Consider the following 27,624-nt stretch of genomic DNA (forward strand, 5'->3'; position numbering starts at 1 on the left):
GATACACATAAATGTAAAATGCAGCATTGTATTTCTGTCAGTATTGAAACATATGCCTTAATTCTAAGTATTCACATTAGCACAATTACCTGGGCTTTATTTCACCACTTTTGTTACTTTTATTTCTTCAAATGGTGAAAAACATTTTTTCAGATGTGCCTTTACAGCAGCTTCACTTTAGGCAATTTACACATCTGACTGCACACACAAATTAAGCAGTTAACTGTCGAAATGCTGTATACTGCGAGTGCAAAAAGGGAGGCCAATTTTAAATGGGCTTGGAAATTAAGCCCTATATCTTTCTTTAAGATTTTAACCACCAACAGGATAAAACAAAGGGAGATTATTTTAAAAGATATTGCTATTAGAGCAGGGGTCGGCAACCTTTCAGAAATGGTGTGCCGAGTCTTCACTTATTCACTTTAATTTAAAGTTTCGAGTGCCAGTAGTACATTTTAATGTTTTTAGAAGGTCTCTTTCTATAAGTCTATAACAGGGGTCGGCAACCTATGGGACGTGTCCTGAAGGTGGCACGCGAGCTGATTTTCAATGGCACTCAGGTCCAGGGGCCTCTGCATTTTAATTTAATTTTCAATGAAGCTTCTTAAACATTTTTAAAACCTTATTTACTTTACATACAACAATAGTTTCGGTATATATCATAGACATAGATAGAGACCTTCTAAAAACATTAAAATGTATTACTGGCACGCAAAACCTTAAATCTGAGTGAATAAATGAAGACTCGGCACACCAATTCTGAAAGGTTGTCGACCCCTGGTCTATAATATATAACTAAACTACTGTTGTGTGTAAAGAAAATACGGTTTTTTAAATGTTTAAGAAGCTTCATTTAAAATTAAGTTAAAATGCAGAGCCCCCCAGACTGATGGCCAGAACCTGGTCGGTGAGAGTGCCACTGAAAATCAGCTTGCGTGCCACAGGTTGCCTACCCCTGTATTAGAGTTTCGGTGAGCTCAGTAATTGCCATATTAGGAAAAGTGAACTACGGTGACAGGTTCCCATCTAAGGTGGGCAAGGGACCACAGTTCTATCATTTTAGATTACAAAAAAGAAAAAAAGAAAAAAAAAAGAGAGAGTTAAAGGAAAGAAAGTGAAGGAGGGCTAGAGAGAAGGGAAATGTGGAATCTCTTCTAACCTGCTCAACACCCTAAAATTCCAGTGGCTTCATTTCAGTGCCTTGACCCAAGGGAATGTTGAGGGTACTCAGGAATTTTCAAAAGATGCTCAGCACCTCATGGGATCCAGCCCGTTTTATACAGGGCATTTCAGACACTACTGAAATGCAGCCACTTCTGCAGTGTTCCTCGTCAAACAGCCATAATATATAATACTTTTCAAAAATAAAGCTTGAGAAACACTGTGTCCAACTGATAGCGGAGTGAGGACTTGATCTAAAGCCATTCCATTGAAATATAATTAACTTCAATGGGCTTGCGATTAGGCCCTACATAACTGGAAGTTTTGCCTGAGAAAAAACTGCAGGAATGACGAGAACAATATTTCAGGAAATGCTTTTTCAATCAATAAACACAGAACATTAAACTAACCTGATTGACCAGCTTTTTTCTGATCGCTTCCTATCTGGGGAGCTGTCATGTTGTACATCATCGTCAGATGCAGTCCCAGGAGTCCCTGAGCCACTAGTCCAAGGACTACTCCCTTTAGAACATAGCTGGTTCATTTTTGCAAGGTTGGAGAGGGCAGAAGATGCATTCAGATTTGAAACGCTTTCAACAGGCAGGCCAAGTGATTTCCTGGGTGTAATTTCCAGTTCCGTTTTGAAATGGGTGGCCTCGGGTTCCACTGAGAAGTCCTCATTGCACAGCTTGTCAAGATCTGGCATGCTCAATGCTCTGAGCTCTCGGAGCTTCATGCGGGACAGTGACTGCCTGCCATAACCCCTGTTTCTTCGGATGTGGGGTGTGTTGGGTGATGAGACATGCAGATCTCCTGAAGTGTCTTCTCCCTTGCTTTTCTTTAAATGAGTGTCATCTTTGCTGCTGTCTGATGAATTCTGCTGTACATGTGTTAAGATTACACTTGTCTGCGATTTCTGAGGATATGTTGGACCTCGACTGTCGCTGCATGAACTCAAACTTCGCCTCAATGTCTGTATTGCATCGTTTGTGCTGGTACTGCTTATGGAGGATATCCCACTAGAAGCTCGTCTGCCAACGTGTGGTTTAGAACTCATGGAGGTTGAATGTATGTCTATAGCTTTAACAACTGGTCTATCGAAATTTGCCAGATTCTCAAAAGATTTGATCCTCTGTTTCACAGAGAAAGATGAGGTAGATTCTTGTGGCCAGTTCAGTTCATAATAATAATAATTTCTCTTGAAAGTTTTTAGTTTATCTGTGGCAAGGCAGCTATTTTCATTAGCTAAAGAGAGCTGCTCCAGGCTTGGTTTCTGGACACTTTGGGGAGTGTGCATTTGCTCTTTTCCATCCCGGGTGCCCTGGCCATTCAGCACCCTGAGATGGACAATTTTTAGCATCCCTGAAACATTGCTCTGAACACCTTGCACGGGGTGTGCTGAAACATCTATAACATTATTGTCTTCTCTCAAACGACTTGACAACTGGGCTGGCATTGAGTAAGTCCTCATCACAGTTTTGGATGCACTGTGTCGATTTCCATCCCCAGTGGTGTCTACTTGAGTGAAATACTGGCCATCCCCTGTCTCCTCAGTTAACTGGCTGATCTTTGTACTGGTAGCGTCCGCCTTTTCCAACAACAGCTGCTCTGATGATGGTGCTAGGGAGGAACAGGAGGAGGATAACCTCACCTCAATGAATGTGCGTTGGATTTCCTGGCCTTCTGGCTGCTCCTGCTGAATTGAGGGCGAACTCAATGAGGAGGAGTCATTTTTACAGACTCCTAGGTTTTGAGGCCCTACTTGCTGAATATCACCTTCATGGTAACTGCTGTTTATCAGGTTTATGCCTGCGCCATTGTTTTCAGCTCTCTCTTTCACATACTCACCTTTCAGCATCTGCTTAGGAGGGGTAGTTACTTTGGGCAGATCTTCCCTAGCTTTGAAATCACCAACATCAATCTTAACTCCCTTCTCATTACACACATCCTGCTGCACTGAAGCCTGCCTTTCTTTTTGTTTTTCACCGCCTTTCTGATGCTCCGTCTCCGCAGCAACGCTTAGCTCACCATTGCCCCTGGATTGCTTTTCATCCTTTTCCACTGGGCTGCCGCTGCTGCTGCTGCCACTCAACACAGGTAGCGATGTTTCTTCAGGCACAGCTAGAGATGGTTTATTTTCTTGCTCGGATTTAAGAGTCTTTGAGACTGGTGGGATGCTCTTGCCAGGTTCCACGTTTGTAGGTAGGTTACGGGACCCGGAAACTTTCTTTCCTAGCAGCTTGGGTGATAACTGTGGAGAAACGGAAGTTCTTCTCTGATCTGTCCCACTAGCTTTTGCAGGATTAAAGCTCGGCACTTCTGAATTTGCCTTTGTTTTACTTTTGATAGCGTGGTCCTTTAGCTTTGGTCCTGTTTTGGCTCTCTGACTATTTAAAAGGGTTTCCACAATAGTCCTTTGGGCCATTGCCTTAATTTCTTGATGTGATTTTTTCTGTGAGGTCGGGCTGTGCAGTACTGTAACTCCTCTGCTGGAGCTTGTGGTGGAGCTTTGGATTTTTGCATAAGAACTTCTTCCCAATGGCACACCATTAACTTTTTCATTTTTCCCTGACAAGTCCTGGGTTGTACCAGCCTTACTTAGATCTTTTGATTTAGTAGGAGTGGGTGACTTGGACGTGAGTGTTGAGCTTTGTGATAAAGAGTCTATCCGATTACTATCTGTTTTATTCAAATTAGCCAAACTGTTTGTTTCCTTCTTTGTCCAAGCAGAATGATAACTAACCTTGGGATTGCACTCATTAGTCACCAGTTCACTTTCAAATTTGGATCCTTGTTCTTTATCATGATGTTCTTTGTCCAGTAAATTGCTTTCCAAGCCATTCACCTTCCCAGTAGCGCAGAAACTCATATTTTTGCTTTGCAAAGCCATATCATCTTTGGAAGACTCACATGGTTTTGCAGATTTTTCATTGTTCTCCAAGCCCATTCTGTCTTCAGTACTTAAGGCACCATTGTTATGGAAGGAGCAAACTGGATGAACACGCAATGGAGGTTTGAGGGTATCTTTATCTGATAGAGAAACTGAGGGAAAAGAATGTAAGGGAGTAGCCGGAACAATATTTAAATGCTGTGGGGTGTGTAGAATTGAATTACATTGATCTTCTAGTATAAATGGAGCTTTGTCATTGTTTGTATCCAGTGAACTATATACCGCACAGCTCTCTGTTTGTAAAACTTTTGCCGTGTGAGGGGATGGTGGGGAATGATGAAATACACTTCTAGCAGACGTGAGCTGCAGATGCTCCTGAACGGGCTGTTGTGGCTCATTATTCATGCAGCAAATTTCAATTTGCTCCTCATCTGACTCTGTAACATTGCAGGTTTCAGAGGATTTACCATCAGCAGATGGCAAGAGCAAACAGTCACCAGTAGAATCCGGGGCTTCGGTGAGAGACTCCGTGTCTGAATGGGAATCCTCTGCAGCACCATACATTGATTTTGGAAACAATTCATTTCTTGTATGTTCCACAGAGTCTGCTGCAGGCAAATCATCTATGCTTAAACTGCTAAAATTCCTAGAATAGTTATTTAAGCAGCTTTTATTCACAGTAAAAAGCTTGCCTGTATTAATGGAATCCAGTAATGATAACCCCCAAATCCCTTGGGCGTTAGCTGCATAATTCACAGTTTTTTCGGATAGCTCCTTCATTGCTATATCTGGTTCAGAATTAGTAGAACCTTCCTCTGTCTCACAACTGCACTCGGCAGTGTACTCATCTCTGGGGCTTGCTACTGTCAGTAGAGACTGAGAAGTTCTAGCCTCTGAAGAATTCAATTTGCTGATGAAGTCATCAGTATCAGTGACTGGGCTCACAGCACAGTCTTTGACACAGCTGACCTCTGAGGCACCTCCTTGCAACTCTTCGGTCTTGGCATCAGGTGGCAGCATTGTTCTCTTTATGACACTGTCTGGATTTTCGTTTTGCGAAGTCTTTTCTCCACATTTCCCAGAACTGGTTTCTTCTTCAGCATTAAGGAAGGTGCAGGGGTCAGCCTGATCTGAACCATCCGTCCCTGAAGACATAAGGAGGTTTGTAAGTCTGTCCACAGCTGTATCAAGATAAAAAGGTGGGGGCAAAGGCAAATAAAACACTTAACTCTGATTAGTTACATTAATGGAGTGTTACACACAAAGTATTATGTTTTTACTGCAAAAATAGATACACATATATACCAGCTAAATGTTTCCCTATAGGTCTGCCATTCCCTTTCTCCAGTAATGACTCTTAAATTTCCAGAAATAATCATATTCCAGCTGGATCAGAATAATATACGTGAGGGAGGGGAGACTTATTTTTAGTGAGTAATTATGATGTGTTTCATTCTTAACTTTGATGGTTAGTATCTTGTTTAAATTTCCAAGTGTAAGTACATAGCCAGTTGGGCCTGGCTGTGTTCATTCCCATTAACCCTAGAACAAAGAGGAGGAATACACAGTACCAGGCTGAAATAAATTGCACTGAATACTTGAAGACTAGCGCACTAATCAGAGGTGCTTCAGTACTGCAGTGATGGGACATTGTGGAAATGCTTTGGCTTTGGTCCTATGAGCACTCGTGCATATGCTTAATTTTACACGTGAGTAAGGTTATAGGGGCATAAGTGTTTACGGGATTGTGGTCTTAGATCTTCTCTTTCATCTCATGAACATTCAGCCCACTCGCAGGCAATTTATTGACTGCCCACAACTCCGTCCACTGATCCATCCACACATTCCAACTTGCCCACCTCTCCCAGTTTGCTCAGTTACATCACAGATGACAGCAACGAGGTGGGTTGTGTAAGGAGTAAGTATACAGGGATTGGGAAGAGTTTCTGGCAAAATGGAGGAAATACCAGAGGAAGGAGGAGGGGGAAAAAGGGATGCATGCTCTTGGGAAAAGCGCCAACCTACCCATATCCCTGCTGCCACAAGCCTCCGCAATGCTTGGTCTAGCCCAGGGACTTAGGAATGGGACTTCCTGGCCTGCCAGAAAACCCTTAAAAACTACTGGTATCTAAGCATCACTCATTTGGAAGCTAGTTAGATGTCTAAGCATTAACAGTTGAACAAATAAGAGTGTATTTGAGCAAAGATAAAACAAAATGTAGTGCTGCTCCTGAATGTGCAGCATGTACTGTTCTTTTCAAACACTGTTTGCCACACTGCATAAGTCATTTAAATTGTAGATACAAGCATACTGCAGGATAAGCATAAATCTTCTTAGTGGGTAGAACTAGGTATCAACATTTCCACCTAAACTAGAAACAACTCCTTACAACAAAAATGCAAATCGCCATTTCAACAAGACTCAAGCACTACACTTCTGTTTTTACACTTTCTTTCAGAGCAGCAGAACTTTCTGATTTACCAAGAAAGAGCCTGGATTTCCTTATTTTACTATCTGATCACAAAATACAACTTAAACTTCACATTTAAGAGACAGATTTGACTAAAAGGATCAGAGAATATAAAAGCTTTAGACTATCTTATGCATAGTCAAATTAACTTGTCATTTATCAACAAGATATTGACTGCAAATCTGATTGTCATGTTTGACCCTAATACTTCCATAATTGAATTCCCTGATGGGTTAACTTGACTCCGTATTAGATGGTTAAAAGCTCTAAATACTCTGATTCTTTCCACCAAATATTCTGGAGCTATTATTTTAAATGTGAGCTTTAAACCTTCAGGTCAGGATGATGAAACAGCACTTCATGACGACATGTTATAAATGACTGAAAATCTGGCTCCGTAATGAAATGCTTTATCATCAACATCAATACCTACACACACACACCCCCTCCACTTTTTCTGAATTATCTTAGATGTTAGGTCAACAAAACACCTGATCAAGCTTCTCCTACTCATGTATTCAAAACCAACAGTAAAGAGTGAAAAAATGCTCTCACCTGATACTGCCTTTTGCACCTCTAGTGTTACAGACATGGGGAGATTCTGTATGAACAGACAGATTTCCTGGGATGTCATTCCACTTATTGGGGTACTGTTGATGGACAAAATTTCATCTCCTACTGTCAGCTTTCCCATAGATCCCTAATATGGTTACAGAGATAAATGAATGTAAATACCTGAGAGTCTTTACCACAGAAGCAGAGGGCGGAACTTGCAGTACAAGCATAAATGTTTTACATGCAATGCTTCCAGTTTCCAGTGGTTACGGAAGGCAGAACACTGGCATTAATATACTCAGTTTACAGACAAGTAAAGTGAGGAACAGAATGTCGCTCACACTTTGTGGTTAGCAAATGGGAGATCTGATGACAGAAGTATCCTCCCAGTCTTTGTGACCCTGCACAGAGACCAGGCACCTCTCAGTGAAGATGCTGGAGGTGTTGCTTGGCTCCCAAAGAGGGTGGTATGAGGAAGAGGTCATGGTATTCTGGCTGAATGAACCATAGTTTCTCGAGGATCTCCCAAAGCAGTGCTGCCTCTTAGTTATCACCACCCCGCATTTGACCGGGAACTTGGGACCCTACTCAACTCCCATTAAATCAATTTGAATCTTTTTATTGCCTTAAAAAGGAGCTGGTATCAGGCCTTTAAGGCACAGGCTAAATATATTCCCCAAGGTTACACAATGAATCAGTGGTTAAGACAGGAATAGGGATCCAGGAATCATGCCTCTCAGACCCCTGTTCAAACCACTATGCCATACCACCTCACAACAGTAAAGAGTCTCTCAATCAGCGAAGAACATTATGTCACACGTTGCTCACATAAAAATTCTCCATAGAGTTGAATAATTTGCCTAAGGTCAGAATTCTATACACATGTCAGGCAATTATCCCCACTGTAACAAGCACAGATAAAGTGCAGAGTAGATAAATGAATAATAATAGGAGAGAATGGTTACATCCTAAATTGCAATATAATTCTTGCCTATTAATAAGCAATGTACATTTTATCATTAATACTTAATGTTACTAAATCATTTCTCTTTCTTACATAAAGCTTCTTTTGTTTCTGGCAAAGTAGAAAAATCATAGTGAGCCTTGAAATAATGACTAACACGGATTATTTCATTTTGGCATATTTTTGCCTGTTGACTTTTTCAAGCTTAAATCAGATGGGGCATGACTACGTCTCTAAAACATGTAATTTAATGGCATATTAGAAAGATAAGGAATGAGACTTTTTTTTTCCAGTGGAGGTAAATCTCTCGTTTGCATGCATGTGTAAAAACTCACTTATCAAATATTAATCTCCACAAAGAGAAACCCAGGAGTAAACATCCGCAAAGTGACTCATATTTTTAAAATGTTACCCTTTCAGCTGCTCCGCCTGATCGTAAACCTGTTATCACAACTCTTATGGGAGTGACCTGGATCTCCAAATCCAGGCCAAATGATTCATCTTCATTCCGCAGCAGATTAACTGTTTCAGCATTGCTCTGCCTGAGGATGTCGGGTGCTTCAGTCTTTTTGCTGTGTGGAAGTGTCCTGGCAATGGGCTTATGACAGGAACCGTGCTCCTCCATCTTCTGCTTTGGGAGATTGCAGCACTCCGTGCTCATCATGCTTTTTACTCTTGTGACTGCTTTGTGCTCCAGTTTAGGGGATCTCATAGAGTCAAGCTGTGCCTCTCGGAGTCCCTTCACTCCCAGATTAGTAGGATGACTCTCAGGCATACCTGAGCAATCAAGCGCTTTGATCTGAAAGACGGACAAGTCCTCCGTTTGCTTTAGGGCACTCTCCTCAGACACCAAGGACTTGCTGAACACAGGGGTAGCTGCCTTACTGCCAGGGTGTCGAGATAATTCACCATCCTGGCCTTCATCATCAACTTCAGCGGAAGAGGTTGTGATGACAATGCCAGAGTCTTCCTTGGTATTTTTCTGGCTCTTGTCCCGCTGCCTCCTTTGGAAGTGGACCTCTTCTTGCTTGACAAAATCATCCTCATCGCTAACATCGCCATCATAGAAAACAACTCTTCTCTGCCTCAGCAGTGGGCTGCGGGCAGACTTGGGACTACCATCAAGGCTCCCCTGTTGGGTAAATTCCACATGCTTGTTGAAAAGACCAGGTGACTTTCCACTGGTTGATGAAGCAAGACTGCCCGCTTTGGTTGCTCCTGCTTCTTTAGCAGCTAGAAAAGAATTGATTACATTTTTAATTGTGCTTATTGGACTAGTTTTATGCTGAGCGTTCTACTGCAGCCACTTTAAAAGAGACACGCTTGTTTGCAACAGAGAATTTTCGCTGTGTCTGTGTAGAAAGGCTGAGCTGTTTTTCCATGTCCTCCACTCTATACCTACCGTAAAAGATCACCAGAAATGAAAAATGGTCTTGTGATTTATGGGTGCTTCCTATTCATTACACATCTGGATTTATTCTCAGCCTGCTTCTGAACCAGGACTGTGCCCACAAGAAGAAAAGGGAGCGCACACACTTATTTTTTAAATTCAAATAGTGGAAAATCCTTGTAATTCTGCTTCAATCTATGCAAAAAACTGACCTAATCGATTCACACAGAGAGAGAAAGACACTCAGCCAAAACACAAGCACACAATCTGTTTCATTCTAAAGACTGAGTGATTAAAGACTTCCTAGTCATACCCTTCTTATTAAAAAACTATATATATATAATATATATTCATACAGATAGAATATAATACAAGCTTATTTTGTGTAGTGTCTTTCACACAAACCATATCCAACATTGATTTGTTGAGCTAAATAATGACATTTCAGAGATAAATACTGACAAGGGCAGAGACTATCTGAGAAGCACAGAAATATATCTGCTCTCCCATGCATATGCGATTCTTGAATTGAGATGAAGACTCAGTATGGAAGAGAAACAAGAGTGTTCCAGGTAGACCATAGAGAGGAGAAAGATCTCACAAATGTGCAAAATATTTTATGGCAGCACCACATATTCTGGTGTAAAGACAAAGTTTCACGTACCTGAGATATTTAAGACTGGTCTGATTTAAATGTAATCAATCAGATAGTCACTACTGACTTGATTAATTTGCAATGATAACTTAGATTTGGTCAGCCAAACCAATAATATAAATTCATTCTCTAGTCAACTAATCAAAGTTGCAATACAGTCACACACTGTGCACATTGTATTTAGACTCCTCCTTTCATTTTCTGAAGCATCACATTACAGGCTGTTAGCTAGCACTATACTAGCTGGCATTTCTACCCAAAACGTGGGATTCCTGACACAACGCATGCAATGACCACCTCACATATATCTTGCCATTTCTTTCGATTTCCGTGGCTTACTTAGATTGCTGGGAGGAAGAGAGCTGTCGTCCAAAGAGCTGTTTCCACTTTTCTGACGGAGCTGCTCTTCATCACTGGAGCCTGTCACTTGTGTGTCAGAAAATGACATCTGACTTGGCTCATCTTGTGGGAAGAACTGGGAAAGCTCTGTTTCAGAACTGACAGATCCCTGCTGAAAGGAAAATAAGTAAATAAAACTGGTGATTGGTGGTCATTTACGTTAGTACACACATAGGGTGCTATTATCTAAACATCATGAACTTCAGCCTCATAACATATTGGTAACTACAGTAAATCTTAATATTCCAATTCTACAAACAGGGGCACTGAGCCACAGTGAGATTAAGGCCAACATTTTCAAATGTAGATGGCTGACGTTAGGCACCTGAAAAAGACGGTTACTCACCTTTGTAACTGTTGTTCTTCGAGATGTGTTGCTCATATCCATTCCAGTTAGGTGTGCGCGCCGCGCGTGCATGTTCGTCGGAAACTTTTTACCCTAGCAACTCCAGTGGGCCGGCAGGTCGCCCCCTAGAGTGGCGCCGCCATGGCGCCTGATATATACCCCTGCCGGCCCACCCGCTCCTCAGTTCCTTCTTGCCGGCTACTCCGACAGTGGGGAAGGAGGGCGGGTGTGGAATGGATATGAGCAACACATCTCGAAGAACAACAGTTACAAAGGCGAGTAACCGTCTTTTCTTCTTCGAGTGATTGCTCATATCCATTCCAGTTAGGTGAATCCCAAGCCATATCTAGGCGGTGGGGTCGGAGTGAGAAGTAGCGGCATGGAGCACTGCAGATCCGAAGGCCGCATCCTCTCTGGACTGCTGGACCAGGGCGTAGTGGGAAGCAAAGGTGTGGACCGATGACCAGGTCGCTGCCCGACAGATTTCCTGGATGGGCACACGGGCGAGGAAAGCCAGCGACGACGCCTGCGCCCTGGTAGAGTGCGCAGTCACACGGCCCGTAGGAACATGAGCCAAGTCATAGCAGGTCCTGATACAGGACGTTACCCACGAGGATAACCTCTGCGAGGAAATGGGAAGCCCCTTAATGCGGTCCGCTACTGCCACGAAAAGCTGGGGGGATTTGCGGAACGGTTTGGTCCTCTCCACATAAAATGCGAGAGCCCGACGGACATCAAGCGAGTGGAGTTGTTGCTCCCTGCGTGAAGAATGAGGCTTCGGGAAAAAAACTGGGAGGAAGATCTCCTGGTTGACGTGAAAGGCTGAGACCACCTTGGGGAGAAAGGCAGGGTGCGGTCTCAGCTGCACCTTATCTTTATGGAAGACTGCATACGGAGGATCTACCGTGAGAGCCCGGAGTTCCGACACCCGTCTAGCTGAGGTAATGGCTACTAAAAAGGCAGTCTTCCAAGAAAGATACAGCAGGGAGCAAGTCGCTAACGGCTCAAAGGGGGGCCCCATGAGCCGAGACAAAACCAGGTTAAGATCCCAGGTAGGGGCAGGGGGTCGGACGTTAGGGTATAGACGTTCCAGCCCCTTAAGGAATCTAGTCACCGTCGGGTGAGAGAAAACGGAGCGGCCATCCCCACTTGAGTGAAAGGTGGAGATAGCCACCAGGTGGACCCGAAGGGACGATATCGCCAGGCCCTGTTGCTTGAGGGACCAAATATAGTCCAAAATATTGGCCACCGAAACTTCCATTGGGAGGAAACCCCTCTCCGTGCACCAACAGGAGAAACGCTTCCACTTGGCCGAGTACGTTGCTCTAGTGGAAGGCTTCCTGCTGCCCAAGAGTACCTCACGTACCGGGGTGGAGCAGCGTAACTCGGATCTGGTCAGCCACGCAGGAGCCACGCAGGAGCCACGCTGCTAGGTGCAGCGACTGGAGGTCCAGGTGACAGAGAGTACCGTGGTCCTGGGCAGGGGAACTGGGTTGGCTATGGCCAGGTCCAGCAACATGGGGTACCAATGTTGCCTGGGCCACGCTGGGGCTACCATGATCACGCGGGCCCTGTCCCTGCGCACCTTCAGAAGGACCTTGTGGACCAGCGGGAACGGGGAGAACGCGTAGAACAAGTGGGTCGTCCACGGAATAAGGAAGGCGTCCGCTATAGACCCGGGTTCCCGGCCCTGAAAGGAGCAGAACGCCTGGCATTTCCTGTTCCCCCTGGACGCGAAGAGGTCCACGCGGGGACAAGCCCACCTCTGGAAGATCGAGAGGGCGACGTCCGGGTGGAGGGACCACTCGTGCGCGAGGAAGGATCTGCTCAGGCGGTCCGCCAGCGTGTTCCGTACTCCGGGGAGGAAGGAAGCCGTGAGGTGAATGGAGTGGGCTATACAAAAGTCCAAGAGTCGCATCGCCTCGTGACATAGGGGAGAGGATCTGGTGCCGCCCTGCTTGTTGATATAGTACATGGTCGTCGTGTTGTCGGTGAATACCGCGACACAACGACCCCAAAGCTGGTGACAGAACGTTTGACAAGCAAGACGGACCGCTCTCAACTCCCGCATGTTGATGTGTAGCTCCACCTCCTGCGGGGATCACAGGCCCTGTGTCCTCAGGGTTCCCAGGTGGGCCCCCCAGCCGAGATCTGAGGCGTCCGTCGTTAGGGACACCGAGGGTTGGGGTGGGTGGAATGGGAGCCCCGCACACACGACGGACTGGTCTAGCCACCAACTGAGGGAATCCAACACCCCCTGGGGGATTGTGATAAGCGTGTCTAGTGACTGCCTTGCCGGCCGGTAATGTGCGATGAGCCAAGACTGGAAGGGCCTCATGCGGAGCCGTGCATACCCTGTCACAAACGTGCAGGCCGCCACATGGCCGAACAGGGTTAGGCATGTCCGTATCGATGTCAGGGGGGCTGCCAGCAAGCGCTGAATGATCGCCGACAACGACTGGAACCTGGGCAACGGTAGAAGGGCCCTGGCCAAGGTGGAGTCCAGGACGGCCCCAATGAACTCCACCCTCTGCGAGGGGAGCAGAGTGGACTTGTCCACGTTGATCATGAGGCCCAAGGTAGCAAACAGGCCAGTGATCCTGCGGACGTGGCTGCGGACCTGCAGCTCTGACGTGCCCCGAATTAGCCAATCGTCGAGGTAAGGGAACACGTGAATGCGACTGCGCCGAAGATGTGCCACAACGACAGCCATGCATTTTGTGAATACCCTCGGAGCCGTAGAGAGGCCAAACGGGAGGACCGCGAATTGGTAGTGATGGCCGTCGACCACGAACCGAAGGAAACGTCTGTGGTGTGGCCATATGGCAATATGAAAATAAGCGTCCTGCATGTCGAGGGCGGCATACCAGTCTCCAGGGATGGGATAATGGTCCCCAGGGATACCATGCGGAACTTCAACTTCACTAGATATTTGTTGAGCTCTCGCAGGTCGAGGATAGGTCTGAGGCCTCCCTTGGCCTTGGGGATCAGAAAGTAGCGGGAATAAAACCCCTTGCCCCTCTCGTTCTCCGGAATCGCCTCTATAGCTCCTTTGTCGAGGAGCGTCTGCACCTCCTGGCGGAGGAATTGCTCATGAGAGGGGTCCCTGAAGAGGGACGAGGGTGGGGGGCGGGAGGGAGGAAAAGATATAAACTGCAGACGGTTCCCGTCTGCACCGTGCGTAAGACCCAGCGGTCGGATGTTATTTGGGTCCATGCCTGGAGGAAAAACGAAAGGCGGTTGGAAAACGGGGGGGAAGGATCCATGGGGGACACTGGTAGTACGCCCTTGGGCGCACCTTCAAAACGAAGGTTTGGGTCCAGGTGGGGCTTTAGAGGAGCTTTGGTTTTGCCCCCCTTGATTCCCCGACTGCCTGCGCCTGCTATTTCTGCCGCGGCGCCTATTAAGGTCCTGCCGCTGGCGGAACTGGGGGTACGGCCGGCGCTGCTGCTGTTGTTGCGGCCGGAAGGGTCTGCGTTGCGTCCCAGGCGTGTGCATCCCAAGGGAGCGCATAATGACCCGATTGTCCTTGAGACTTTTCAGTCTGGGGTCTGTTTTCTCCGAGAACAGGCCCTGGATGGTGTATTGGAGCTCCGGTGGAAGGCCAGAAACCTGAAGCCAGGAGATGCGGAGCATTGTCACCCCCGAGGCGAGGGTACGGGCAGCCGAGTCCGCAGTGTCCAAGGAGGCCTGCAACAAGGTTCTTGCGACCTTCTTGCCCTCGTCAAGAATGGCCGCAAATTCTTGACGCGCCTCCTGTGGCAACAGCTCTTTGAACTTATCCGCTGCCACCCAAGAGTTAAAGGCGCAGCGGCTAAGAAGGGCTTGCTGGTTGGAAACCCTGAGCTGAAGGGCCCCCACCGAATAGACCTTGCGGCCGAGGAGGTCCATATGCCTGGCCTCCTTGGATTTGGGGGCTGGGACTTCCTGCCCATGACGCTCCCTCTTGTTCACCGACTGTACCACAAGGGAGCATGGTGTCGGGTGAATATGGAGGTACTCATAGCCCTTGGAGGGGGCCATGTACTCCCTTTCGACGCCCCGTGCAGTAGGGGGGATGGAGGCCGGCGATTGCCAGATCGTATTGGCGTTGGCCTGGATCGTCCAAATAAAGGGCAGGGCGACCCTAGTGGGAGCATCGGAGGAGAGGATGCTGACGACGGGATCCTTGATCTCAGAGACCTCCTCAGCTTGCAGACTCAAGTTCTGTGCTACGCGCCTGAGGAGGTCCTGATGTGCCCTGAGATCTAGCGGAGGAGGGCTATTGGAAGAAGTGCCTGCCACCGCCTCATCGGGAGAAGACGATGAGGAGACCCCCGGCAAGAGAGTGTCCAGCGGGGGGTCTGCCTCAGCCCTCGCCTCTGACTCCGGAGGGAGCTCAGGGTCTTGTTGTTTTGACCCGTCCTCCCCGTCTGGGGAGGGGGGGCGAGACGACGACGCCTCCGGCGCCCTGTGCTCTGTCGTCGCAGGCCTAGGAGGAAGCTGTTGGGGGCCCTGGGCTTGGTGATACGCCCAGGGTGTCCAGAACCCCCACTGCTGCGGTCCCTGGTCCTGTTGCGGAGGGTCTTGGAAAAGGGCCGCTTGTCTGTCAGTGCCCAGCGCATATACACTGTCAGCCTGCGACGACACCGACGGCTGTCTGGAAGGCCATGGAGGGGCCGACCGCGGCTGGTAAGAGTCTCCGCGTCCTGGTGCCGAAGATGTTCTTGGTGCCGGGGACCGGTACCGGGAGTCATACCGGTGCCAGGATCGGGGTCTGTCTTGGACTCGGTGCCGGGATCGGGACCGGTACCGGCCGCTGATTCGGTGCCGGGATCGGGACCGGGACCTGCCACCGACGCAGTGCCGGGAGGTCGACCGGGACCGGGACCTGCCACCAGCTCGGTGCCGGGAGGTCGACCGGGGCGCTGATTGACGGCGAGAATGGCTCCTAGAGTCCCGGTGCCGGAATCGGTGGCTGAAACCAGACTGGGACTGTCTGGAGGCCGATCGGTGCTGCGAGTACGACCGGTACCGCTGAGGGGAGCGGTGCCGGGACTGCGAGCGGCGGCGGGATCTTGAGCGACCATGGTGCCGGGACCTCAACAGCGAGCGTGAGTCCCGAGACGGCGCTCTCATCATTGGTTTGCCTCTGGAAGCCACCCGCACCGGAGGTACCGGGGGTGGAGGCTGAGTTGGCTCAGTCAGGGCAATGAGGTCCTGTGCCGAGGCGAAGGTCTCCGGCGTCGATGGGACCAATAGCTCAACCCCAGATCTTATGGGGGAGCTCGGCGGGACCGGACTCGACGGACCCTCCAGGCCCGGAGTCGACGGGATCCCTGTCGGTAGCGCCGTGGCAGATGTAGGTGCCGGGCGCTCCACTCGAGTCTGCCTGGATGGAGTTGCAGACTTCGAGGGCCTTGCTTCTGTACCCGGTGCCGGGGAAGGTCGGTGCCGGGGAGTCTTTCCGGTGCCGGTGTCGAGGTGACGGCCTGCGAAGCTGCCGGGTCGAGTGCCACTTCCATGAGGAGGGAAAGTCCTAAGTCTCTGGTCTCTCTCCTTCTTTGTTCTAGGCTTAAAAGCCTTACAAATGCGGCACTTGTCCGATATATGTGCGATTCCCCCAGGCACTTTAGGCACGCATCGTGAGGGTCGCTGGTCAGCATCGGCTTCTTACAGGCCGCACACTGCTTGAAGCCCGGCGAACCAGGCATGAGCCCGGTGCCAGGAAGGGCTACGGCCCAAACCGGCTAACAAATATTTACAAATATTATTTACACTATTTACTATATTACTACTTAACTAACTACACTTAACTACTAACTACAACTATAAACAGTAGAACAAGGAGAGCTAGGGACGTGGAGGACAGCTATGCCGCGCTCCACAGTTCCAACGACCGACACGGCGGTAAGAAGGAACTGAGAAGCGGGTGGGCCGGCAGGGGTATATATCAGGCGCCATGGCAGCGCCACTCTAGGGGGCGACCTGCCGGCCCACTGGAGTTGCTAGGGTAAAAAGTTTCCGACGAACGTGCACGCGCAGCGCGCACACCTAACTGGAATGGATATGAGCAATCACTCGAAGAAGAACCATATTTCAGCACCAACAGGGACGTGATTTTCAGCTACCTCTGGTTTGTTGAGGGGGCATACAGCACAACAATCAGGGGTTAAACCATTCACCTCTATGATTCCCTTTAAGTTCCTCCCTTCTTGAGAGACTACAGGTACTTGTACTCCCTCCCTGGGACTGACTGCATTTCCTACTTGGCCTCTCCAGAAAAAAAAAATGTCCACCACTATTACAACATACAGAAACCAATTACTTGATTATGTATGAGCAGATTCCATGTTCCAAGGACCACATCCTATTCACCATCTTGGTGCCCATATGAATACACCATTGAGCAGAGCTCACTTTTCACAAGACTGAAATTAAACCACAGCACATGACAAACAAGTGATTGTGGTCCTATTCGGGGGACAGCCTTCCAGGCCAGCCCCACTACAGGTTGCTTCTAGAAGCTGCCTGCAGAACAGACCTAAAGAAGAGTTTTCTATTGCTGACAGTGCCTGTGTCCCAGCAATATAGCGTAACTAATGGAACCCCTTAGTATGACACAGATGTGACATGGAAGAAGCATAGATCTTTTGTTCTGAGCAATCCGATTCTTTAGTTAAAGCTTATCCTAAAAAGTCATCTCTTTGTGTTGTATTTTAATTTGTTTACCCGACTTGCTGGCTCCAGGAATCGTTTCATTGTCCAGCTCAGGGGTGATGAGGCCTCTCCTTGTTTGGCCTTCACACTAGGAGATGGACTTTTCTGCAGAATCCCTGTTAAACATGATTCAATTAGAGACCAAAAATTAAAGCTATAGAATATGTACACAAGCAAGCAGAGCATTGGTTGTTCTTGTTATTTATACAGTACTCATCACCATATTATCTGAGTCCCTTTAAAAACAAGTTTTATTTTATTTAACAAGTCTCTAATGTATCTCTCCATCCCCCAGATAAGCTGCTACTTCGTTAGTTAGCTTACAAAAGTTAGGAACGTGAATCGAAATTTATCACAAAAGATAGCAATCCTCCTGCTTCCAGTCATACTCTAGGAAAGGGAGGGTGGAGGTCACTGGCAAAGGTCTGCTCCAAAATGGCTGCATCTCTGTTCACAGAAAATCTTTTTGGTGTAAATAAGCTTGATTTAAAAAAAAACCACTAACATTTTTGTCTGAAAACCAGCTAGTTGGTCATTCCTCCAATTTGAAGCAAAAAGTGGAATATTCTCTTTGTCTCCTATTAAGGAATAATGTGATTAGAGCTCATATGTTTTCCTACAAGTTCACTTTCATCTGTAGGATTTTAGAAATGGCTAATGTCATGTTCAAACACAGATGGGATATCCCAACTGAGGGACCACGTTGAAAATTTGCCAGCAGCCTAATAGCCATATCTAATTTGTTAAAAATGAACTAGACTGTAGCTACTCTTTTCTTGAACAGAGAGGTGTGTCCTGTGCAGCCTCCCAGCCTCAGAATGCAATGCTCTGTCCTGATCATTAGATCAGGATGGAGTAGTAACCTCCTCACACTCTGACGTTATGGTGATTGGTGCCTCAGAGATATCTAAAACTGACACACAGTGCTAAGGATGTGAGCTACGTAGCAGCTATGACTGAAATACATAACATTTTTAATTAACATAATACTGTGGAAAGAGTGGAACATTTCTCAATAGGAGTTTCAAATATTTATGACTGCAAAGATCCCAACAGCACTCCAATAAATGTTGCCATGTATGAAAAAAAAATGGATAGATCTGACACGACATAGAAAAAGAATGTGTTGCTACCTATGACATGAGGGGAATAGGCATCCTTGCTCTCTCGATGAGCAGTGCATGCTATTGCTTCATCCATCTCCTGTTCAGAAACCTAATTTTAGTAGAAAAGAGATGATGTGAGTTTGCTGTAGAACATAAGAAGCTAAGATGAGTCTGAGCACTGATCATCACAAATATTACTGTTGTTTTAGAGGTCTGAGCAAAGGAATGTGAACCAAGAGCTCCCAAGTTCTGGTCCTAGCTCTGAATCAGACTTCCCCTGTGACCCTGAGCTCGTCTCTTTAGAAGGGGTACGCGGAAAACATGGCTAGCCTATTACAAAGTGAAAGATGTCAAAGTGTCACATTAATGCACAAATGTTAAATATAAAAGTTGCATCAGGCTTGCAAAAATAAAGCAAACGCATTATCATGCCATGCATTTTATCTAAGTAGCTCACTACCATGATGTTCTAGAGAAATGTGTATGAAATGTCTAAAATATTCCACCAGTAAAAGACATGTTAAATTAAAAAATACGAAAAAACTAGACTTTTTGAAATACTAGCTGACTTTAGTTTTAATTCCCCCTTTTACCAAGTAAATAAATAAATAAATAAATAAATAACTACATTCAATAATTGGTAACTATAATATTTTCCACACATAAAAATACATTGCATTGACATGTTGCATTTGAAATATCTGGATTATTCTAACACACTCACCCTCAGAAATTTCTAGAAAACATTATATGTAGCATTAGAACTGGAGCTGCTGGGGAGCAGGAATACATAACATCCCAGGTTTCTGTTTTCAGATATGCTCAATGTGATTTCAATTCACTCAACTTTACATGAATTATAACTCGGCACAAAGACAGGTCAGAAAGCTGAACCTCTTTGAACTAGGAGGATCTGAATTATCCCTAAGCAAACTCAGCAGTTTAAACATAATTTAAATGCCACATCCACTAAGAATAACAGAAGAAAGAAAACCTTTGTGGTATTTCTCTTGGAAATACATAAAAATACTGAAGCTTGTATATTCAGTAACAAAACTTTCTGTGGCGCTTTTGCGTGATGAAGTGGGGGATTAAATATAAAAAAGTATGAAACAACATGAACCTTAACAAAAATATCTTTGTTTTCAGACCATGGGATGGCATTGCAGCTGAGGAATATTAACCAAGTGCCTCACTCACATTCCTGCCATTTTCTGTAAAAGGTCTCAAGTGGCATAAAGAGACCTTAAAAGCCCCAGATCCACGAGAGGAGAATTCCATGGGGCGGGAGCTGAGGAAGACATCCAAAGGCAAGCCCAGCATGAGGCGTGTGAGGGGGACTAGGTGAGGCCGCAGGATTGGGGAGATTCTGGGCAGCGCTGTGCCCACAGGCAGCCAGGGACCGGATGCTGTAATTTAAATAGTGGTCTAAATTATACTGCAGAATGTGGAACTACCAGGATTTAGAGGGTACAAAGGTGGTGTGAAGATGCCATAACCTCTCCCCCCACCAACCTGAGAGTTCTGCGCTACTGTCTCATCATAGTGTTTATGGTATATGTAAGGTACAGGAAGGTCCAATATTTTTCCAGAAGCTGGGAATGGACAATGAGATGGATCACTCAATTATTGCCTGTTCTCTTCATTCTCTCTGAAGCACCTGGCATTGCCCACTGTCAGAAGACAGGACACTGGGCTGGATGGACCATTGGTCTGACCCCAGTATCGCCATCCTTATATTATGCAGGATGCCTTTTTTGTGCAAAGAGAAGAAAAAACAAAATACCAACTCCAGCAAGTTCTCTTTTTTCAGCTCTGTCTATATCAGGAGTGTCAAACTTATTCTGTGAAGAGGGACAAATGTAATTATTAATTAGCATTGGTGGTCTGGGGAATAAATTCACGGCTACATATATGCCCTCTTCGCACTGTATTTCCCAATCCCCACCACTATGTAGGAATCATTCCAACCCCAGCTTCTGAAGTGATCAGCAATCAATGAACAGCTGAAGGGCCAGCATTATGCTCTTGAGTTAACACTCAATTGAGATGAATGAGGATAGGGCAGGGAGGAGATTTGCACTCCTTGGATAATTGTTTCAAGGTGCCCACAGTCTCATGGCTACAAAGTGCCTTATGACACTGCAATCAATGGACTACAACACTGTCCAACACAATACATAGATTTGTTCTGAAGTTCTGCTGGTATTAGATTCTGGGCCCAATTCTGGCTCCCTGTCCCTTGCTCTACCCAAGAGGTTCTCAAACTTTTTTTTTTTTTGTCAACGGACCCCTTTTCAAATGCAGTGTTAATCACAGACCCCCAGCTGAAAAACTGATGGACAAAGGTATATGTGTATTTCACATAAACATGTACTGTTAGTAATGCTTTAAGGAAAAGAGCATCCAAGTGCTTACAGATGTCAGTGAGATGGATGTGCCTGCTTCTTACTGCAAAGTCTACCTATCATTGGTGTCATTGCTGGCATTTTGAGGACCCCCCCATGCAACCTGTAAGGACCCCCTGGAGTCCCAGGACCTCAGTTTGAGAACTGCTGCTCTACCTGATAGATGAACTGCCTCTCCTTCGTTATCAGAAGCCCTGGCAGTGATCACTCAATAGCCTTGTATGGAGGCCCACTAGTGCCTATCATCTGTACATCTGAATTGCCAGAAAATAAATCCCACCTGTGGAACCTACATTACAAGTTTTTCTCAAGCTACACATTGTTACCTCCAGGACAAGAATGCCAAATCATTATGGTCAATAGGGGATATTAGAATTCAGAGCACTTGTGCCTTATAAGCAGGTTTCCATTTGTATTTAGGAATTCAAAAGTCAAAGTTTTTCTGATCTCTCTAAAACAAATATTTTCCCAACTACATTCCTGTACAGCCTACAGGTTTTATGTGCCCATGAAATTCTTTGGCTGGTAAAATGAAACAAGCTATTATTCCATACTGCTTGGATGAAGGAGTCTCTTATCTTTCATCACCGATATAAGAAGTAATTTGCTTGAAAATAATTATACACTTTATAAATGCAGACATTTAAAAATGCTTCTGCAGAATCTGTGCCAGGGGAAAGACATCACAGATTCATTTCTTCTACAGGAAAACTTTGATGTTTGGACAGGTTAACATTTTTAAAAGATGCTGTATCCATTATTTTATTATAGTTTATTGACTCAATCGGCTAATATTTATCCCTGGCAGCTACTGTTGCAATTCAATTCCACCCAAAGTGATTGTAACAATAAAGGTGATATGTACAGTATTTATTTTGTCAGCTTCAAATTCATAGGTTTGTCCCTTAGTCCAACTGAAAACAAATCAGTGAGGATATCAACTGGACTATCTCACAGAAAAATAAGTCTTCCCAGTTAAAGCTACAACTGGTTGATAGTGCCAATCCAACAAGAAAGGTCCAACACAACTATGCATTCATAGATAAGAAGGGACCAACACAATCATCTGGACTGACTTCCTGTGTAACACAGTCCATGAAATTACCTGGAGAGAAAACAGAAGTGTTCTCTATTCACCAAATCTCAAACATTCATCCCCAGATTGCAAGAACAAAGGAAAGCAACGTGCAGCTATATGAAGCTGTCTTCTCCTCACCTTGGGGTTGGGATGACGACTAATGATAAGGCTGACTGGACCCGGACCACACTCACTCAGAATGGCATAAGCTTCACTTAGTGCTGCATGGCGCAGACTCACTAAATCTGCCTCCAGAATCTGGTCACCCCGGCTAGAAAGACAAATACAGCCAGTTCGCACATCTGTCTCATATCAAACATTTGGGCTGTTGACTAGTGGCCAAGCTTTTCAAAGACACATATCTGGAAGAGATTTGATTTGCAAAAACCAGTCCAGCTCTTGCTCCCATTGATGTGCATGATGATACCACTTTGACTTCATTGCAACCACCAGCAGGATCCAATGCTCCTTTCTGCACTTACTGTCAGTGCAGCACAGTGTATTTCATCAGTGTATAAAACTGACTGCACCAGACGAGAGTGAAAGTGAACATCTGGCTCCAGTTGTAGGTATTGTTTTCTGAGCACAGAAGCCAAACGTTCCATGCAGACAGGTTTTTCCTTACCACCATCCTGAATTACTTAAACACACAGCATCTTTTTAACATGGTTTGTTTGGCGCTCATGACGTACTATGAGTTTATGAAACTGTTTCAGATTTGAACTAAAGAGAAATGAGATGAGAGGCACCTCATTTTCACTTGAAATTGGGGTAACAGAACCTAGTTTGATCAAACAACGCCTCTTCTGTGACAGGACTGTAAATTGTTCATTTCAGTTCCTTCACTCTTGACAGCTCTTGGAGTATCGACATCTGGAACCATTCAAAGCAAAGAGAATCATCTAGAGATATTACCACTGCGTTTCCCCTGATTAAAAACATCATCTTTAGCAGGGATTTTTATACAATCTACTGACTTTAATTAACTTCCCTTTTAATTTGAATTAATTGTGATGATTAACTGAAATGTAGTTTTAACCAACAGTCTAACTGCCAGAAGCAAATTCAAATGGCGGTTGATGTCACGTAATAGTATTTCAATAGTCCACATACTCTTTTAGGCTGAAAAAGTGAAAGGTGTGTGCGTTGTGCAATTTTATCACTGCTTTGACACTCTGTATGTTTAGGAGAGACATAACTAGGTTTGGTTTACCTAGTAAACCGAAGACATAAGTCTTTATTTACAGAGAGGCAACCATATAACAATTAGAAATGGGCTAAATCTGGAACCATTTACACACAGAGACGTACATTTGAGGGGGCTCAGATAAGTAGGATCTGAATCCAAACCCCCTCTCGTTTTGCAAAGCCAGAATCTGACTAATGAGGTTTTGTGAAACCAAAATCAAAACCACCTTCATAGCTTTACCATATGGAATCAAAAAAATGCTGATGAGACAAGATGTCTCACAAAAAAAAATCTCAAAGAGTGAACTAGAAAACTGGGAAGCGTGAACAGATATAGTCAACCGCTTATCCTAATAAATGATGCAGCTGTTATACACAGACACAGCTAAGACTGGAGAAATTTTCAAAATAGGTTTAAAGGTAAGCAAGCAAATATTAAAATATTGTCTCCTGGAAAAAATACATTACTTTTCTGGTAATAATTTTGAGCATTTTTGGCAGGGTTGCAACCAATACATTATTTTCCCTCTTATCCCAGAATCAAGTTGCTAGTTCCAGGTCCTCATAATAAGTGAAATCCACTACACCCACATAAAAAGAGTATTTAGGTTCTATGCAAATAGAGTGCAGAGAGACTGAGGTGGTGAAATTTCCCTCCTCTCCCTGACTAGGGTGGCTGAGCAGGACTGCTGCACACCTCTATATTGGGCTGCACGATTAATGTCAATGAGAGTCTTGTGGCCTCAGCCTTGGCTCATCTCCATTGCAGCCTTCTGCATTGACCTACATGGGGCTGGCACAGAGCCATTCTCCACAGCATACAAGTGCACACAGGTACCCATGCACGGGCACTCCGCCCAAGCTGAATCAGTTAGGCAGGAACATAGGAGCCAGAAGGACATTTCTGTAGTTTCACCCAACAGCTCTTAAGCCAAATAAGAAAACCTAGAGTGGAATATAAAATAATTTCCGGTCACTTAATCCGGTGCTGCAACCAGAGACGCAATCTGCTGCAGAAAATTCCCACAGCTCTTTTCAAGAAAGTTTCAGGCAACTAAACTCTAACAGAGCTGCGGAAATCTCCTGCTGATTCATTTTGGCTCTGACACTTGACATTAAGTTTCATTTCCTGTTGATTCCAGGCTGGACATATATCATTAGGTTGTGTTGCCTCTTGGAATCTCTAAAACAGCTGTCCCCAGGACTATGCAACTGTCCATATCATATCAATGAAGGCTTTGAAATGTTTTCAGGTATTTTTAAATACCCCTTTGTAATTTTTTAACTTATATATTCTTATTAATTTTGCTGCAATCATCTAAGTCACTCATCAAAAAACCCCAACTGCAATGGACTTTTTTTAAAGCACTGGCCTCACTGCTGATAATGAGTCTTCCGGCAGATTTCAACATTATGCTGTAAAAGTGCATCGGCATTTTTTTTGCTTTCAGTTCATAGCTCACCTTAATCTACCATCCATTTTAGCCACCGATCCTGGGGCCAAGCTGTGAATGTATATCCCTGGAGAGCTATTTTCCAGCATGAGACAACAGGCACCAATGCCTAACCCAACCCCTGGCTCTGCAAAAAACAAACAAAGAAAGAGGAAAAACTGTTTAGTCCCTTTTGATTGTAATCACACAGGACACAGGAGTCTTTATGTTCCAATCACACTGATAACCAGGAATAGTGCATTGTTTCAGAGCTGGTCTTTGGGGTGTCATTCAGGAAGCCTAAACCACACTGCAATTAGAAGTGAAAATATTTATCTTTAACCTCTTTAAGGAGGTCCACGAGTGAGAGGACCAACTTCAACCTCACCCACAACCAATCCTACTCACCTCCCTGGCCACATTTCAGCCACACATTGCTTTACAGTATCTCTTTGTAAAATACCTCTAGCATCAGGAACATAATGTGGCATCTACTCTGTCTACAGATATAACACCGTAGTGTGCATAATAAAATATAATTGGTGTGTCTAGAGGAACTTTAGGAAATTTAAGCAAGAAAGTTATTTAAACCATGTTTCTCACTTCCACTACCATTTGGTTAAATTCTGCTATTTGGTTTAAGTACCTGCCACCAAAGTCTGGCACAAGAAGGGCCTGAAGAAAGTCGGTTGAGGAAGGAGAATGTTTTCTGGAGTTCAGTTAATTGACAATTCTGAGTGTGCTGCACGGCTTAAGTGATAGCTTGTGGAGGTTTATGAGAGGAACATGAATATTTAGAGTCTATGTGAACAGTAACTACAGAGAAACTTCCGACAGACAGATTAGCCCCTCACCCCAGCAGCACCTGACCCATCCCACAACCTTCCTACCCCAGTAGCACAAGGACCTCCTCCTCGTAAGACCCTCAACCTTATTTTGTTGGTTGCAGATCAAAAAGGTGCAAACTTTTCAAAAGACTCTTGGATATGATGGGTCACAGGATGATTTTTCAGTCATTTTGCAGTTTGCAGACTGAACAAGATAAGAACCTCTGGATGAGATTGGTGTGGGAACATGTGTTAGGATAAGAGTATTAGCCTGTGTGCTAGGAATTCACTGGAAAACACATGCAGATGGATAACACCCGTTTTCCAAGTTAGTTTAACCAGCTGAGCTGTAATAAACTTTCTTTAACCTTTGTTGAGCATCACGTCCATGATGATCCTGTCCTTTGGTCCTGGGCCTTTGCGACATGAGGAGGAAGTGTCTCCGTCTTCAGAGCCAGGTGCAGGTGTTCCTCCACTCGCACTAGAGCTTGGGGAGCTTGATCTGCTCATTAAAATGGGGGTTGGACATGGGGTGAGGCTCGGGCTGCGCAGTCTCGTGCGCACTGTGAGGGTCACTACACCTTTCTTGAGTTGCTAAAAAGAGGAAGAGAACTTATTAGACTATACAGTCACCTGATGCGCAATAATGCATCATCCAATGAATCATGTGTACAATCAAATGTGGCAGTGGAAAATAAAACCGTGGCATTAAACTGTACTAAGCAATGAGAGATACAGTCTGTCTCTCTCTCTTACTGTGTCTATAATTCTGTTACCTTAAATGTCTGAATGGCCTCCTGATGGGTCAGCCCTTGTAAAGATTCTCCATTTACTTCTAGAATTTCATCCCCTGGCAATCAGATGCAAAAATGAAGTCAGCATTTACACTTGGATAGAGTATAGTATACAGATACAGGACTGCTCCTTGACATTAGCGAAGCAATGGGCTACCACAGTGTTCCCGATTTATTACGCTACAAAAAGCATTTAATTGTTTTCTATTTATTTCCATTTGCTGTAATGCCTTTGTAGTTAATATAGTGCTGAAGTAGTGGAGCACAGAATATTCTTCAACTGTGATTCTTCACCTTCAATTTTTATTATAATAGACCAATTGAAAACATTCTGGATTTTAACCGGAGTCAGAATGTTTGGAGTGGAAGCTCCCACTGTGGAGTCTAACAGGGGCCCACGGTCTCTTCACGTTGTTCCCATACTAGGACGTCCCAGGAGTTTGGGAATCAGAGTGGATTCCCACATGGCCATACAGAGAAAGCTGGCCTTAGGCCCATACATAGAACATGAATGACATTCTATTTAGTACACTAAGAGTATTCAGAGAGAAAAGCGAGCTGAACACAAAGAGGTGGCTGAGAGTCAATGACACCTTCACCCCAAAAAAGTCCCAGAGCTATGTCTGCTTGCTCAGTGATACAAGGCTTTGGGTCACAATACTTACAACCAGCTGTGTTGAGCTGTTTCTTTCTAGGGAGGAAGAGAGACCAGGATCCAGATCTCTCTTCTCCAGTCTTGCACACACCTACAGCTGTGCACAATTAGACAGTGCACCATCATCTGCCGAGTCTTCCCTCCACCTTTTTCTAATCCAGTGCAGAACTGAATAAGCAAGCTCTGAACAGCCTGTGTTTGACTAGTGGAGGACTGTTAGGTTTATGGGCTATCTGGTAACTACTGGCTTCTCAAAGCCAGTGCACAACGATCACACAGGAGTGCCTGCAGAAGAGATGGTACTTGCAGTGCTATGTAAACCGACATTCTAAACATACGGTCAGTTGGTACCTTTACCAATCAGTCTAGTATGTGAGCACACACAATGCCATGGCTAACGGACGTGACTCTATACAGCCAACCTGAATGGCAGGAAAGGCGGTAATAAATCAGGCCATGTCCATGCTTTACTAACCAGTGGCATGATCGTATTGTCTTTCTTGTCCTTCCTCTCCTCTTTCCAACCCTGTGTCTAATTAGACCATTCTCATCATGTTAACTCTACACAGTAAGCTCAGCAGGGCAGGGACTGTCCCCAGTACATT

General features: G+C 45.3%; 1 protein-coding gene across 5 annotated transcripts in view; it reads right to left on the reverse strand.

Annotated features, from left to right (window-relative positions):
* Positions 1-27,624, reverse strand: part of PDZD2 (PDZ domain containing 2) — a 319,956-nt gene that overhangs the window by 22,965 nt on the left and 269,367 nt on the right. For all 5 annotated transcript variants that reach the window (XM_050944620.1, XM_050944622.1, XM_050944623.1 and 2 more), the window contains 10 exons: positions 26,347-26,420; positions 25,939-26,164; positions 24,774-24,891; positions 22,261-22,393; positions 18,664-18,745; positions 17,543-17,646; positions 10,426-10,597; positions 8,454-9,274; positions 7,078-7,222; positions 1,572-5,232 (listed from right to left, as the gene is read on the reverse strand). In XM_050944620.1, coding sequence (XP_050800577.1) covers positions 1,572-5,232; positions 7,078-7,222; positions 8,454-9,274; positions 10,426-10,597; positions 17,543-17,646; positions 18,664-18,745; positions 22,261-22,393; positions 24,774-24,891; positions 25,939-26,164; positions 26,347-26,420 — 5,536 coding nt within the window. The remainder of the gene's footprint in view (positions 1-1,571; positions 5,233-7,077; positions 7,223-8,453; positions 9,275-10,425; positions 10,598-17,542; positions 17,647-18,663; positions 18,746-22,260; positions 22,394-24,773; positions 24,892-25,938; positions 26,165-26,346; positions 26,421-27,624) is intronic.

This window comes from Gopherus flavomarginatus, chromosome 3 (assembly GCF_025201925.1).
Source record: "Gopherus flavomarginatus isolate rGopFla2 chromosome 3, rGopFla2.mat.asm, whole genome shotgun sequence".
Taxonomy (NCBI): Eukaryota; Metazoa; Chordata; order Testudines; family Testudinidae; genus Gopherus; species Gopherus flavomarginatus.